This window comes from Serinus canaria, chromosome 18 (assembly GCF_022539315.1).
Source record: "Serinus canaria isolate serCan28SL12 chromosome 18, serCan2020, whole genome shotgun sequence".
NCBI classification, from domain to species: Eukaryota; Metazoa; Chordata; class Aves; order Passeriformes; family Fringillidae; genus Serinus; species Serinus canaria.
In genome coordinates, this window is record NC_066331.1 from 7,471,226 (window position 1) to 7,485,118 (window position 13,893).

Below are 13,893 nucleotides of genomic sequence, written 5' to 3' on the forward strand. Positions count from 1 at the left end.
CCTGAGGCTGGAGAGGAGGGTCCCAGATGAAGCATGGGCAGATGCAGCCCCCAGGCTTTGGAAAGCTCTGAGGAGGGTCCTGGGCTGGAGTGGGGAGGCTCTGGAGGGTCCTGGGCTGCTTTTGGATCCCCAGCACACGGGCACTGCTCACCAAAAGCCCAGCTAACACTGTCACTGTGGCTTCTCTGGAGGTGCCCACAGCTGAGCAGTGATGTGTGTGCGTCTGTGACCTTTGCAAGAATGTATTTTAAGCTTTATTTCTGGTGGGTTACAGCCCCCCTGCATTCATAACCCTTTCCTGCAGCTGTGGTGACCCAAACCATGACGTTCTGTGCAGCCATGGCTGCTGAGGGAGCTTTGGGACTCGGGGCAGCACAGTCACCAAGGGTCAGCTGATGAGTCCCAAGGTCTTTTTCTGGGTGTCCTAGGGTGACTTTATGATGCCTGTATCCCCATTTCTGTTCTGTTTGTGCTGGATGTTAAGTTCTTCACCTTGAAGATTGCTTCTGAGACCAAAGGGGGTGAGAAGAAGTGTGTTGTTAACAAAGTTAATAACGAAGTTGATAACAAAAAGTGGTTCAACAATTTTTGTTAAACACACTTATTTTTTAATAACAGAGTTAATAACAAAGTGTGGTTTCCAGGAGCTGCACTTGTTCCTCCACATTTCTTCTCCTGGACCGTGTTGTCTGCAGGATGGACAGACAGCAGGACAGAGCTCTCCTCTGCTTTTAGTTATTTTTTAGCAGGCAGAGGCAGAGAAGTTCCCTGGACTGTATTTTTTTCTTTTTCTTGGAACTGATCAGCCCTGCTCTGGACTGAAAACCCAGGAAAACACCAGGACCTCACACCTGTGGCTCACTGGGGCCTGGGACGTGGCATTTCCAGTGCCAGAGGGACTGATGGAGACTGGGCAAGCAGAGCTGCACCCCACCACAAGGGCTTTCTGAGTTTGCCATCTCTTCAGAACAGCAAGAGGTTCCATTGCTTAATATTATAAATTTTCCATGTCTGTGAGTACTCTGCTTGTTAAATAAATCGTCTTAAATTGTTAAATAAACAGTTTTTAATTGTTAAATAAACAGTTTTTTCCACTTCTCTTGAAGGAGGTTTCTGTCTCCCAAACCAGTAGCGGGATGGGCCACTTGAATTTGCTTTCTACAGGGACCCCATTTGGAGGTTTCCTCCCAAATTTGCCCTAAACCAGGACACTGGGGCAGTGGGGCAGGGTGAGTTCCATCTCCCAGAGGATGCTCTGGTGTTGGGTCTGGAACTTTGGCCCTGCCCCAGTTACAGGCAGAGCTGGGGAGGAGCACTGGGAGCCTGCACTGGGGATGCTCAGCGTCAGCCTCTGGGTGGGCAGGGGCTCCAACTGGTGCAAAACTGGTTTCTTTTGGGGCAGCTGGCTGCTGAGTTGGTTCTCTCCATTCCCTGCTGCTGCTGAATTCAGGACAACAAACAAATGTGTGTGTGTGTGTGTGTGTGTGCAGGATAACTTCAGCATATTGATTTTTGGGGCTATTGCTTCTCAGCTGCTGAAGAAGATAATTCACTGCTTTATTACCATCCTTGGATTGTAGATTTATCCCTCTAAACAGACAGCGAGCTGGTAGTTAATTAAGCTTTTGTTTCAAGCATCAGCACAGGGAAAGGATTGGCTGCTGCAGTGCTTCTCCTTGGGGATGAGGGCCCTGGAGGGTGGGAACGCCACATTCCCATCCCTGGGGTGATGGATCCTGCATGGCTGATACTGGTGGGAATTGGGAGCTGCAGAAGTAACTCTGACTGTTGCTCCCTTCTGATCCCAGCACCCTGCCAGGATACCCTGCCAGGATGTGCATGGAGATTGACAAGAGCAGATTTATATACTTTATTATTTTATTTTATTTATTTTATTTTATTTATTTCATTTTATTTTATATTTTAATTATTCTATTCTATTCTATTCTATTCTATTCTATTCTATTCTATTCTATTCTATTCTATTCTATTCTATTCTATTCTATTCTATTCATTTCCTGGTCGGTGCTGCAGGAAGAACCTGGAGGAAGCCAAGGTGACTGAGCTGCCTTCTGCCTGCCCAAGAAACATCCAAACCCTTTGGGGGTGTTTTCCAGCCCAGGATCAGCTCTGGAAGGAGGAATGGGAGGACACCATCTCTTTCCTGGTCACTGCTCCCCTCAATGTCACTCACCCCTAATTCTTAAATAATTAGTGTGTGGTGCTTTGCTACACCCCAGACTTTTCCTGCTGGGAAGCTGCTGCCACTGGGAAGAGCTGGACTGGCATGACCCAGAGCTTGTGGGACGTACAGAAGGACCTTGGGGTTATCCTTATGGAGGTCAGGCGGTCCCACCCCTCAGAATTCACCCCTCACTGAGCTCTGGTGCCCCCTGCTCTGCACTCCTGGCTGGGATGTTCCCTGTCCCTCCCAGGCTCTCGGGAAGGCACAGCTGGATCCTGGCACACGCCAGGCAGTGCCCTGGTTGTCCCACCACCCACTCCATGCAGTGTTTATGGGCACTAGGAAGGCTTCCAGCCCCACAGAGCTGAGCTGATCTTGGAAAGAAGTTCTTGGAAAGAAGGGCTCTGCCTCCTGCTGCCGGCTGGACCTGGGCTCTGGAGGGCAGCACCAGATTTTGAGGTGGTTTTACAGCTCAGGTGAGCACCAAGAACTCCTGTCAGGAGCTAGGAATGGAGTGAGCAGGAAGGAAATCCTGGGTAGCAGGATCCCCCCAGCACCTTCACCAGGCTGCTGCTCCCTCCTTGCCCAGTGGCAGGTGAGGAACGCCGGGTGGATTTTCCAGAGGAGGCCAGGTGCTCCCAGCTGCACCCAAAAGAGCAGGGACTGAGCACCCAGCTGGTGTTTGGGGTCTGTCTGGTTGTGTCCATAAGGTCCTGGGCTCCAGGGAAGGGTGTCCTTGCCAAGGTGACCTGGGGGTTTGGCTTGGCAGTGCTGGCTGCTGCTCCTGAGCCAGACTTGCTGCAAATCCTCAGTCTGTGCATCCCTCTGCATCCTGCTGGGATCCCACCAGACCTGGTGTGGCAATGGCTCCTTCCCTGTCTTCTGCCCATGAAAAGTGTGAATGAACACAAAAATCCTCCTGCATTTAAGAAGTCCTGAAGAATGTGGTTTTGCCTCTCACTTCTGCTTGGGAAAAAGTGCTGCTTTATGAGGAAAAATTCTGGTTTGAGGTAAATTTCCAGCTGCTGTCCCTGAGCTCACTCCTGGCTGTTGCAGCTTTATGCTCCCTGGAGCTTTGCTGCCCCTGGTTTTCACTGGGGAGAAGGAAGCAGTGTGAACATCTGGGGTGCATCTGGAAATGCAGTACTACAGCAGCTTTTCCTCCTCCTCAGCCCCACGGGAAAAACCCTGGGATTGTGCATGATCAGGGTTAGTTTGTAGAGGAGTGGGTGGCTGGAGCTGGGAGGGCCTTGGAATTCAGCACCTGAGGTGCCGATCACTAAGCCAGGCCAGGCAGGTGGGGCTGGAGGGAGGTTTCTCTCTCTGGAGGAAAGTGGGATGGAGAAAAGTTGGGGAAGACCATGGGAGGAGAGCATCCCACCGTAGAGAAGGCAAAGGACAGCTGCCCCCAGTGTCACCCTGTGCTTTATGGTACCTGTGGTGCTATTCAGAGCAAAGAGGAACAGGCAGCCAGGGGGCCAGTGTGCCATGAGGGGGCCCTGTTGGCACCACAGCCCCCAGACCACGGCCTGGCCCTGTCCTATAGCCTGGCCAAGAGGGGACAGCGTTGTCCTTCCAGCCATTCTGTGCTCACCCCGGGGAGCTGCATCCCTTCCCTCACCCCCAGTGGGGGCACCCATCCTGGCTGGTGTTGGAAATAGGGCATCTTTGGGCTCTGGGCACACTTGGCTCCTTTAAGCCCCAACTTTTGGGAAGTTTTTGCACTTGTCACCTTCCACAGGAGAGCCGGAAGCACCTCTGCTGAGCTCAGCACTGCTTCTCCTGACTCAGCCCTTTTGTCTTCCCAAGGACACTGCCCTGGTCCCCTCGGCAGCACCCTGGAACACCCGGGGACTTTGGGGAGCCACGTCGTGGCTGTGACTGTGCCCCCCGCCGAGAGAGAACAGAGTGATGGGGCCGCAGAGCTGCAGCCTGGTGCTGTCCGAGACTCCAGACCCGCCTTTCCCCTCAAGGGAGGTTTGCCCTGCTCCTAAATCCCCCCAAATCAAACAGCACCCGGGCACGGTGCTGGGTGGCATTTCTGGTCTGCCTCACCCGCCAAAGGGCCATCCCTGCCTGCCGAGGTCCCCACGCCGGGAGCTGTCACCTGCGTGGGGACGCTGCCTTCCTCTCCGCCCAAACTCGGTTATCCCCCCCCACAACGCCATCCCCGCACCTCGGGGGGTGCGCACCCCCACCTCCCCATCCCCGCTGCCCAGACCCCCCCCTCTGCGGGCCCGGTAGCCGCTAGATGGCACGCGGAGCCCGGCGGAGGCCCCGCGGGGCGGTGCGGGGCGGAGCGGAGCCGCAGCGCGGGGTGCGCGGAGCGGAGCGGAGCCGAGGGGCCCGGCCATGGGCTCGGCCGGCAGCGGGCAGGGGCAAGGCTAGGGCGGGGGTCCCCGCAGCGGCCCCGCCATGCGGCCCCGCGCAGCCCCGCGCCCCGCCCGCTGAGCCCCGCTCGCTGCCGCCCTCGCTGCCGCCGGGGGGGTGCGGGGCCGCCCCCTGCCCGCAACTTCGAACGATGATCACTGTCAACGCGGATGGCAAGATAATGGTCAGAAGATGCCTCGTCACCTTGAGACCCTTTAGGTAAAGTTGGTGTTTCCTTCTGGCGCTGCCGCCTCGCCCGGCTCCTGAGGGCGGGGAGCGAATGGTGCGGGGGCTGCGGCTGCCGGGCTCGGGCTCCGTGAGGGGTGTGCGGATGGAGCCCCGCTGGGGATGGCAGGGATCCGGGCAGGGATCCGGGCAGGGATCCGGGCAGGGATCCGGGCAGGGCTGCCCGCGGGGCAGCGTGCGGCTCCTGCAGCTCTCGCTGGCTGCCGGTCCCGGTCCCCCCGCCGGTGTCTCCGGGGTCATCGCGGGGCTGCTCGCCGCTGGCTTTTCTGAGAGCCGTTCTCGGAGATGTTGGTACTCGGGGCGATTCGGTTCCTCTGGTTTGAGCCTGCTGGTGCAGCTGGGGATTTCGAAACCTACCCTGAGCAGGCAGTGGGTGGATGTCCAGACCTGACCCCCTCCGGCTCCAGCACACCCGTACCCACCCATTGCTTTTTCCCCTTGCTGTAACTCCCCATTTTTGCTTCCATACATTCGGTTCCCCTCCTCAGCCCTTGCTCTCCGGCTTCTTTGCTTCACCGGAGACGTGCTTGGGTTGGTCCCGAGCTTGAGACACCCGAGAGATGTCGGCAGTTACGTGGTTTTCCGATGGGGAGGGGGGACCAAAACCCCTTAGAGATAGAGGGGAACCTGCTGGGGGACGAAGCTCAAGGTGGGGCGAGCCCAGCCCAGCGGCTTCCAGCGCTCCCCGCTGTGTTTGGGGCTTTGAGGTCACCGGAGGGATCTGCTCGCTGCCGTTTTGCTTAGCCCGGGTACCGCCCGGCGTGGGGAAGGAGGACAGGCTGGGCTTGCACTCAGGTGTGGAGAGGTTTCCTGCCTGTCCTAGGGAGCTGCCTGGCTCTGCTTGCCTGGAGCGATTTCTGCTGCTGGGTGCCGCGGCACTGCCCTGGGACTGGGGAACGTGGCCAAGGCGATGTCACAAAGCGGTGGCAGAGGTGTGAGGGTTCCCAGAGCTCAGGGGTGGAGCAGGGAGTGACTGCGAGAGACACGAGAAGGGCACACTCACCCCGCGGGATACTCTTCGCCTGGCTCTTTGCTCTCTTAACTGGGTTTGAGTTCCACAGTGAGGAGGTGACTGGCTGGAGCATCCCTGTGCCCTGGGCATCACCCCTGAGGCAGGGGAACCCCATCTCCAGCAGTGACCTGGAGTCAGGGTGGATGAGCACAGAGAGTGCATGGCAGGGTGATCACAAAGTCCTGTTAGGGATGAGGATGTGTGTGGATGAGGGGTTTGTGATGGCTAGATGGTCTCTGGTGCCCAGGTGGAGAACTTGCACTGTTCTGGCCGTGTGCCCTGGGCTGGCTTCTGCTCTCCAACCAGTACAGACCAGTATTGGTGCCACTGGAACCAGCAGGGTTACCTTGTTGTTAACAGCCAGGCTCTCCCTGTGCAAGAGGAGGAATTCCCAAGCCCCTCTCCTTACTGTGCCACAGTGTCCAGGACCTCTGCACCTCCTCCCTGCTGCTGTCATGCTGAGTGTCACCCCCCTTCCACAGTCCTGTGTCACCTTGCTCCCAGCCCAGCGTGGGTGAGTGCTGGCACTGCCCAGCTCCAGCCTGGGCCAAATCAGCTCTGCTCCCCTAACATCAGCACCCCATCCTCAGCTGATGTGGGTCAGGGATAACCCTCAGCAGTGGGAGAAGGTGCAGACAGCCAGGATGGGTCCTGTAAATGGACAGGTTCCCTGCTGCTGGCTGGGCAAAGCCTCCCTGCTCCGGGAATCCCGTGGTGCCAGCCCCTGCCCGATGGGGATTGCTGCCATCGGCAAACAGCACACAGGAAACCTGATCCTGTGCACCAAAACATTTCATTATCCTCCCTCCAGACAGCTTAGCAAAGCAATGCAGAGCCCTGAGCTGGGAGAGAGCCTCAGAGAGGGAGCAGATCAGTCTGGAAAACTACAGGAATGTCCAAGGGTGGCTTTGACTTCATCTCAGCTGCAAAGGGGTCTCACTTGTGATGGTGAGAGGCAAGAGAGCTGGATCCAGGCAAGAGAGCTGGGTCCAGGCAAGAGCTCACCAAGGAGCCCTGGCCCAGCTTGCCCAGCCCTTGGCTCTGTAGTTCTGTTTGCCAGCTGGGAACCACAGCCAGGCTTTCAGTGGGATGTGACAGTGGTCAGTGAGAGTTCACTCTGGTCCCTGCATGGATCACAGTCCCCATGGCTGAGCATCAGTCTGAGCACCAGAGCCCTGTCTGACTCCAAGCAAAAGGGGTTTGAGGGAGAGGAGTCATTCATTAGCCTGACTTCTGCTGGTAGGAATGGTGGCTCACTTTTGGGGGTTGAAAACTTGACTAATAAAAGGTGTTACCTGACCTTGCAGCACTTGGTTTTCCCCTGCACCTGTGCAGGATTCTCCCTGTGGGTCCCAGCTGGGTGATGTGGCACCATGGGCACAGTCCCATCTTGCTGGGTGCTGCTGGCCTTCCTCCCCCCACCACATCCCAGCTCAGCCCTCAGACTCTCCTGGTCACATCCAGCTTTCAGTTCCATGGGCCAAAATCCTCCATGACTGGGGCATCACTTCCAATTTTCATTTAAGACTTGAGGAATTTCACTTTCTTTTCTTTGGGCACCAGGCCAGAGCCCAGAACTATGAACATTTCAGTTTGGGGAGGATGTGGAGAAGGACTTGGCACCAAACTGTGCCAAAGTGAATTAAATGTGACATGGGATGGCAGGCAAAGCCAGCATGCAGGATAGCTTTTATTTGTCCTTGGAACTCCAGAGTCTTCAGGGACTTAGTTTTGATTTGGGGGAGAGGACCCAGTGCATTTGGACCATCTGGAATCTGGTATGTTTTACCTACTTTGTGGTAAATTTGTTTTCTGTATAAGGAGTTTCCACTCAGGTGAGTCTGGGCCAGGCACTTGTATTCACCTGGAGAAGAGGAGCAAAAGTAAAGGAGTTGGGGTTCTCAGGCTGAAAGCTCAGCCCTGCACCATCCCTGCTCCCTGGAGCCCTGCTCTGGGCTGGATCCACTGATCTCCCAAAGACAGCAATTCCAGTAAGGCTCCAATTCCTTTTAAAAATTTTTTTAAACTTTTTTTTTAAGGAAAAAAAGCATCTTGCATCTCCTGTACTCTCTGTAATCCAGTCAAAATGAAAAAGGTTTAGTTTCCTAGGGAGATGATAGAGCACAGATCACCTTTGTATCCTTTTCTTCCCTTCCCTTTTTCTTTCTGCTCAGTGTTTAAGGATCCCTCCTTGCCAGACTATAATTATGAAGATTAAAAAGCATCAACAAGGTCTTGCATAATGATGAAGATATTGTCAATAGGAGGTGTGAGAGCAGGATCAGGGCTATTTATTCAGGTGATGCTTTGTTAAAATGCCCCTTGGGGGAGGGGATACCAGGACAGGGCCATGGGTGGGTTTTGGACCAGGATGGACCCTGGGGTGCAGGACCTGCCTGGCCTTTGAGCCCCTTCAGCTTGTTTCTTCTCTAGCCTGCTATTGTCCTCTCCTGCCAGGGAAGTGCCATGGCAGACAGCATTCCCTAAGGGCAAATTCAGCCCTCCAAAGCCAGGCTGGGTGCAGCAATCCCCTCCAGGGTGCTCCTGAGAGCCTTTCCCAGAGGCAGCCCTGCGCTGGACTCAGGCTGTGATAATGGCAGATCAGGCACCAATGTCCCCAGATCACCCCCTCTCCAAGCTATTTATGGGACACCACGTTACTCTGCAGCATCAGGGATGCTCTGCTGCCTCCACAGTCACCTCCCTGCTGGAGCTGGACCTCAGCTCTCTGCAAACCCTTCTCCCAGGTCTGCTCTGGAGGGGCTGAGCTCTGTATGGTGTCTGTGTGCACGTCCCACAGCTGCCTGGCTCATCAGCATCTGCTGGGGAGGGGGTGGCTCTGCTCCACTGCTTCCTGCTTGTGGGGCTGTGCCTGCAGCCAGGTCCTTTGGGATGGGAGCCTGGATTAGTGAGTGCACAGTGGCTTAGGTATGTTGTGGAAACAGCTTTCCACCCCTCCAGGGACAGCTCATTCAGAAATAAAGGGACCTGAGCTGGTCCAGGCTGCATGGGGATGTCAGGCAGTTCTAGTGATGCACTTGAGCATCCCCTCTGCCAGGTGGGTCAGCTCACCCAGGTGGGCCAGCTCTGCCAGGGAGATCAGCTCCAGCTCTGCCAGGTGGGCCAGCTCTGGCCTGGCTGTCAGGGAGGGTTTGTGCTGGTGCTGAGTGTGCTGCTGGCAGAGCTCTTTGGTGCTGACAAGCCCAGGGTGTCGCTTCTCCCCTTGATTAGGTGGGAGGTGAGAAGGGGATGGGGAGCTGGGCTGTGCTGCTTGCCCAGAGCCAGGCGCCCCTGATCCACGGGGATGGGGCAGGGCTGATCCATGGGGATGGGCAGGAGTTAGGGATCTGTCTGCTGTGAGCAAGGATGATTCTCCTCGGAGCAGGCAAAGAAACCCTTTGTTCTTGAGCTGGCTGCTGCTGAGGGTGAGGCTGCCCTGGATCTGGGGCTCAGGTGTGTGCTGTCTGTGTGACAGCAGTGTCAGAGCTGCCTGCATGGAGGTGGGGAGCTCGTGGGATCCTCTCTAAGTGCCATGCTTTGCCCAGGAGTCTCTCCAGGCGAGGAAAACCTGGCTGTGCTGTGCAGGGACAGCAGGGAGCTGCCCTGGGAGCTCCTCCACTAGCTCTCCCTGGGGAAGCCCAGCCCTTCTTGAGCTGCTTGACCTGGTACTTGAGCTCTGCACAACATCTCCAGTCACTAACAAGGGCTTTGAAGCAGGTCACTTTATTTGTTAGCCCTTTCCAGCAGCAGATAATTGAAGTGCTGGCGTGCTGTAGCCCAGGGTTGAAGGCTGTTCCTACTCCTCTGCCTTTTAGCTGTGCAGAAATGCTTAGGTGGGGAGCTGGGGGGCTCCTCTGCACCTGGAAAAGCCTGGGTGGCTGTGCTGTGGCTGTGTGCAGCTCCTGTGGAGGATGCTGTGAGCTTGTAAAGGAGAGCTGCAGGCTGCTTCCCTTGCTCCCTTTGGCTCAGGGATGCTGAGAGGCAGCGATGCCCGGGCACCCTGAGGGCTTCCTCAGCTCCCTGCCCACTCAGGATTGATTCACCTGTTGGAGGACAAACCTGTTGTTTCTCCAGGCTGGCTGGGGGTTGTCTTTTCTCTTTCTCCTCCTGGAGATTTCCCCTGGGTTTGGTGTCTGAGATCACGCTGCTGCTCTGGGAGCTGTCACACGGTCACCTGGCAGTGGCTCTGCCAGGGCTTTTCCCGTGCGGCTGCTGGAGGCTGCTGCACCTCCACAGAGTCCCAGGGATGATGGCAGCGTCTCTGAGCAGTGGAAGGAGGCCAGACATCCATCCCTTGGCACAGAGCACTCTGCTTTTCACTCCCTCGTGCACAACAGCCAGGCTGGCACAGAGCTCTTGCCTTCAGCCCTTCCACCCCGAAAGAGGGAGTGGCTGAATTTGGGCAGAGCAGGAGCAGTGCTGGGAGCTCCTGCCCCTCGTGGAGGTGACAATCTGCCCTGTGTGTTCCCCGGGAGACACTTCCCTGCCAGCCCTGTGAACAAAGCAGGGATGGGGTGGCTCCAGGCCACGTGAGTGCAGGTCCCTCCTTGTCCCCTTGTGCACAGGGGACACAATGACAATGCTGGTGGCCTAGTTACAGGGGAACAAAAGGCTTTGTATAAAAAGCTAAAAGGGGATTTTAAAAGCAAAGGATTTTTTAGATCCTTTGGGAGGAAGGGAAGGTAAAGGTCTGTCTTTACTCCTCTCTCCCAGAGGGACACAGGTATTGTTTATTGTTTATTGTGGTGGTTCCTGTGGTCTGGGTTGTTGGGCGGGCCCTGGTGGAGCAGAGCAGGGCAGTTGAGGTCTGGCTCAGCTTCCCTGCTGAAGAGGCAGATCCACCACTCCCCCTGAGTGCAGTGGGGAATCCTCAAGGCCTGCCCATTGGAGAGGCTGCAGGGATTTCAGAGGGGGTTCCAGGCAAACCCTCCTGCTCAGTGCCAGGGTTTGTGTCCTGGGCTCTTTGTGAAGCACACATGGGTCTGGGGTGGCTGGGGCGAGGTGCTGGTAGGGCTGCACAGATGCTCCCTGCCAGGGCTGGGTGGGGTGAGCCACAGGGATGGAGCTGGGATTGTCCCAGACACCCAAAGCCTCTCCTGCTGCTGGGCACAGGGATTACCCCAGGGGCATGGGGTGCTGGGGCTGGCTGCTCATCACACCTTGCTCCAGCTCTGCTTTCTCTTCTGCAGGATTTTTGTGCTGGGCATTGGATTTTTCACCCTGTGCTTCCTGATGACATCCCTGGGAGGGCAGTTCTCAGCCAAGCGCCTGGGGGACTCCCCCTTCACCATCCGCACCGAAGGTGAGCGCGCCTCCACCAGCCTGGCCTGGCACTGCCAACAGCCAGGTGCCTGCTAGGGAGGGCAGGAGACCCCCTGAAATGGAAAATGGAAACTCCCTCCCTCTCAATTATTATAATTTTGAAATGAAGGAGCTCTCAGGCAGAGATATGGGAGTAGGAATAACAGTTCTGTACTAGGAAAATTTAAAATACAAATGCAACTGTACAAAAAGGAAAACAAACCACTGCCAGAGTCAGAGCAGGAGCTGGCACCCTGTGGCAGCTGGATCTGTGTTCTCCCTGTGGATGGAGGACATGGTGGCTGATGTTCCTCCCCCTCTGCTCCTCCAGCTGTTCCCATCACCAGCTCCATCCAACCCCTGTCTGTGTTTCCCTGGTGAGCCCAGCCTGGAGCAGGTGGCAGGTTCAGTGCTTTTCAGCGCTCCTGCCCTTGCTCAGGGTACGTGTCCCTGGGGAAGGTGGGTTTGTGTTCCTGTCCCCAAGCCAAGCACATGGCTGGGGAGTGAAGTCTGGTTTGAGGGGATTTCTTCCTGTCTGGGATAAGAAACAGCACAGGGAGAGTGGGCAGGAGCCCCCAGACCAGCACCTTCTCCAGACCTGGCTTTTGAGGAGATGGGCTCTGAAAAGATTGCTGAGTTTGAAATGAAAGGTGTCACTGTTTGTCACTGTTACAGCTGCCCTGTGGCCCAGAGGAGCCCCAATGTCCCTGAAAAGTTTGTGGAGAACTGGAGGAAAGGCAGAGACACTGATGAGCTGTGGGGCCAGCACTGAGGTGTGGCACAGGTTGTGCTGCAAAGAGCAGCAGAGGTTTCCAGAAAGCTCACCTGGGGTCAGCACAGAGGGCTCTAAATTTGGGGTGGAATAATGGCTAAAACACCATTACTCAGCACTTCACCCCTTTTCTGGATGCCTTGGAATGGCTTTTCCCATCCTTATCCTTAATTTAACCCAGACCTTTGAATCCACTGGCTGCATCCTTGTCTACCTCTTATTTCCTGGGAGCAGTGTCAGCACAGCCCCAAATTAAAACAAATCTCCTTTTTTCAGGCTCTCACACCTCAAATCCTCCACACTCAGGGGTTCAGGTGATTAAATCAAGGTGGTGCTCACCCTCTTGCCTGAGCCTCTTTGGCTCTGCTGAGGGCTGTGAGCACCAGCTGGGAGAGATGCTGCTTTGCTCCAAGGTGGTGCAGGTTGATTCTTGCTTCTGGTAATGCCTGACTGGTCTCATTTAAAGAAGAAAAGAAATAAATTATGACCTAGGTCCTCTAATTTTTCAAGGTTTTGGTCTCTTAGCTTTCTAACTGGGTAAGGCAAATCCTGCTTTGTTAGAAAGCAAAAAAATTCAATGCAAATCCAATTTTTTTTTCCTATATTCAGTGGCTTTGCCAAACAAACTATTGCTTCCAGATGAATTGCTGCACATTTGGCTGTTGCTGTGCTTCTTATTGGGGAAGATGAGCTTCATTCATGGCCTCACACACTGGGTTTAAACACAAAGCATCCTCTCTGCTGTCTCTGATGGAAGGTTGTGTTCTTTGTCCCCAAAGCTTGGCAGGCACAACCTGAGAGGCTTTTTCTCACTCTTTAACACCTGGTTCAGGCTTTTGGGGTTCAGCCTTTCCTGTCACACTGTCACAGCTTTTACAGGGGCTGCTGTGGTTCCCACTGTGCTAGTTTTATTTTCTGAAGTACCTGCTGCCTCCCAGGCTGAGCATGAATTTTGATTTAGGAGTGAAAAGGAGTGATAAAAACATAAAGAGCCTTTGGCATTGCTCCTGGCCATGGTGGGGTGTTTGTAGGGACTGGCTGTGCCCCGGGGTGATGAAGCTGTTCCCAGGGGTGAGTAACCCCCAAAGCAGAGTGGGACCAAGGCTCAGGGAATGTCCTGGCCAGGAGCTGGCCAGTGTCACCACAGACCTCCCTCTGTCACCTGGGAAAGGCTGTGCCTGCTGGGGGGAGATCTGATGGCTGGGAGAAGCAGCTATCCCACCCATGGCCAAGGCAGGAAGGGGGGTGGATCCTGGGCAGCCTCCCTGGGAAATGGGGAATCACAGCCTCTGGGGAGATGGGGAGCTCCATCCCTGCAGACTCTGAGGGCACACCTGAGGTGAGGGCAGGGCTGACCCCTCTGTTTGGAGCAGGGATGGAGCCCTCTCAGCCCAGAGAGAGGGCTCTCCTGGCTGAGGGGAGGTGCAGCTCACGAGGAGTGAACATCGTGGGGAGGGAGGGAGGGAGGCAGCAGGAGGGGATGTGCTGCTTATTAGCACTGTGAAGTCTCCAAAGGTCTGTTTGAATAACAAACTGGCATTTAATTAACATGTGTTCTGGATCCCAGGGAAGCCCAGGAAATATTCCTGGCAGTGATGGTGGCTGTTAAGCACACAGTGCTGGGCTGGAGGCGAGCTCAGAGGAGCAGGTAAATTGTGCTGGGCTGATGAGGAGCTCTGGTTGGGGGAACCTGCACAAACCAGTGACCTGGAGAGAGGTGCTGGGGTGTGGCCTCAGCTTTGCCATGCCCAGGCCTGAGTGTTTCCCAGGAATGGACTCCTGGTGGGAAGGAGCCCTCTCCCTGCTGCTGCTCCCTGCTCCACCTGGGCTCCTGGAAGGGCTCTTGGAGCATCATTCATGAACTGGTGGGTGTTGCAGGGCAGCTGCCAACATCCCCCTGCACGTGCTCTGGGGTGGGCTGCTCTGCAGTGGAGCTGGGGTAAAATTGGGGTGGGCTTGTGGTGGGTGAGTGTCAGCTCCTTCCTGGGGCTGGTCCCAGCTTTTGTG

At 55.8% G+C, this 13,893-nt stretch overlaps 1 protein-coding gene across 2 annotated transcripts in view; it reads left to right on the forward strand.

Moving 5' to 3' along the window:
* The first annotated feature begins 4,637 nt into the window (after nucleotides 1-4,637).
* Nucleotides 4,638-13,893, forward strand: part of MGAT5B (alpha-1,6-mannosylglycoprotein 6-beta-N-acetylglucosaminyltransferase B) — a 73,914-nt gene continuing 64,658 nt past the window's right edge. Inside the window, exons 1-2 of one of the 2 annotated variants that reach the window (XM_030232690.2) lie at nucleotides 4,638-4,774; nucleotides 11,003-11,115. In XM_030232690.2, coding sequence (XP_030088550.2) covers nucleotides 4,707-4,774; nucleotides 11,003-11,115 — 181 coding nt within the window. In that variant the 5' untranslated portion in view covers nucleotides 4,638-4,706. Of the gene's footprint in view, nucleotides 4,775-11,002; nucleotides 11,116-13,451; nucleotides 13,535-13,893 lie in introns of those variants that run through there. The other variant, XM_050981274.1, reaches the window with a different exon arrangement.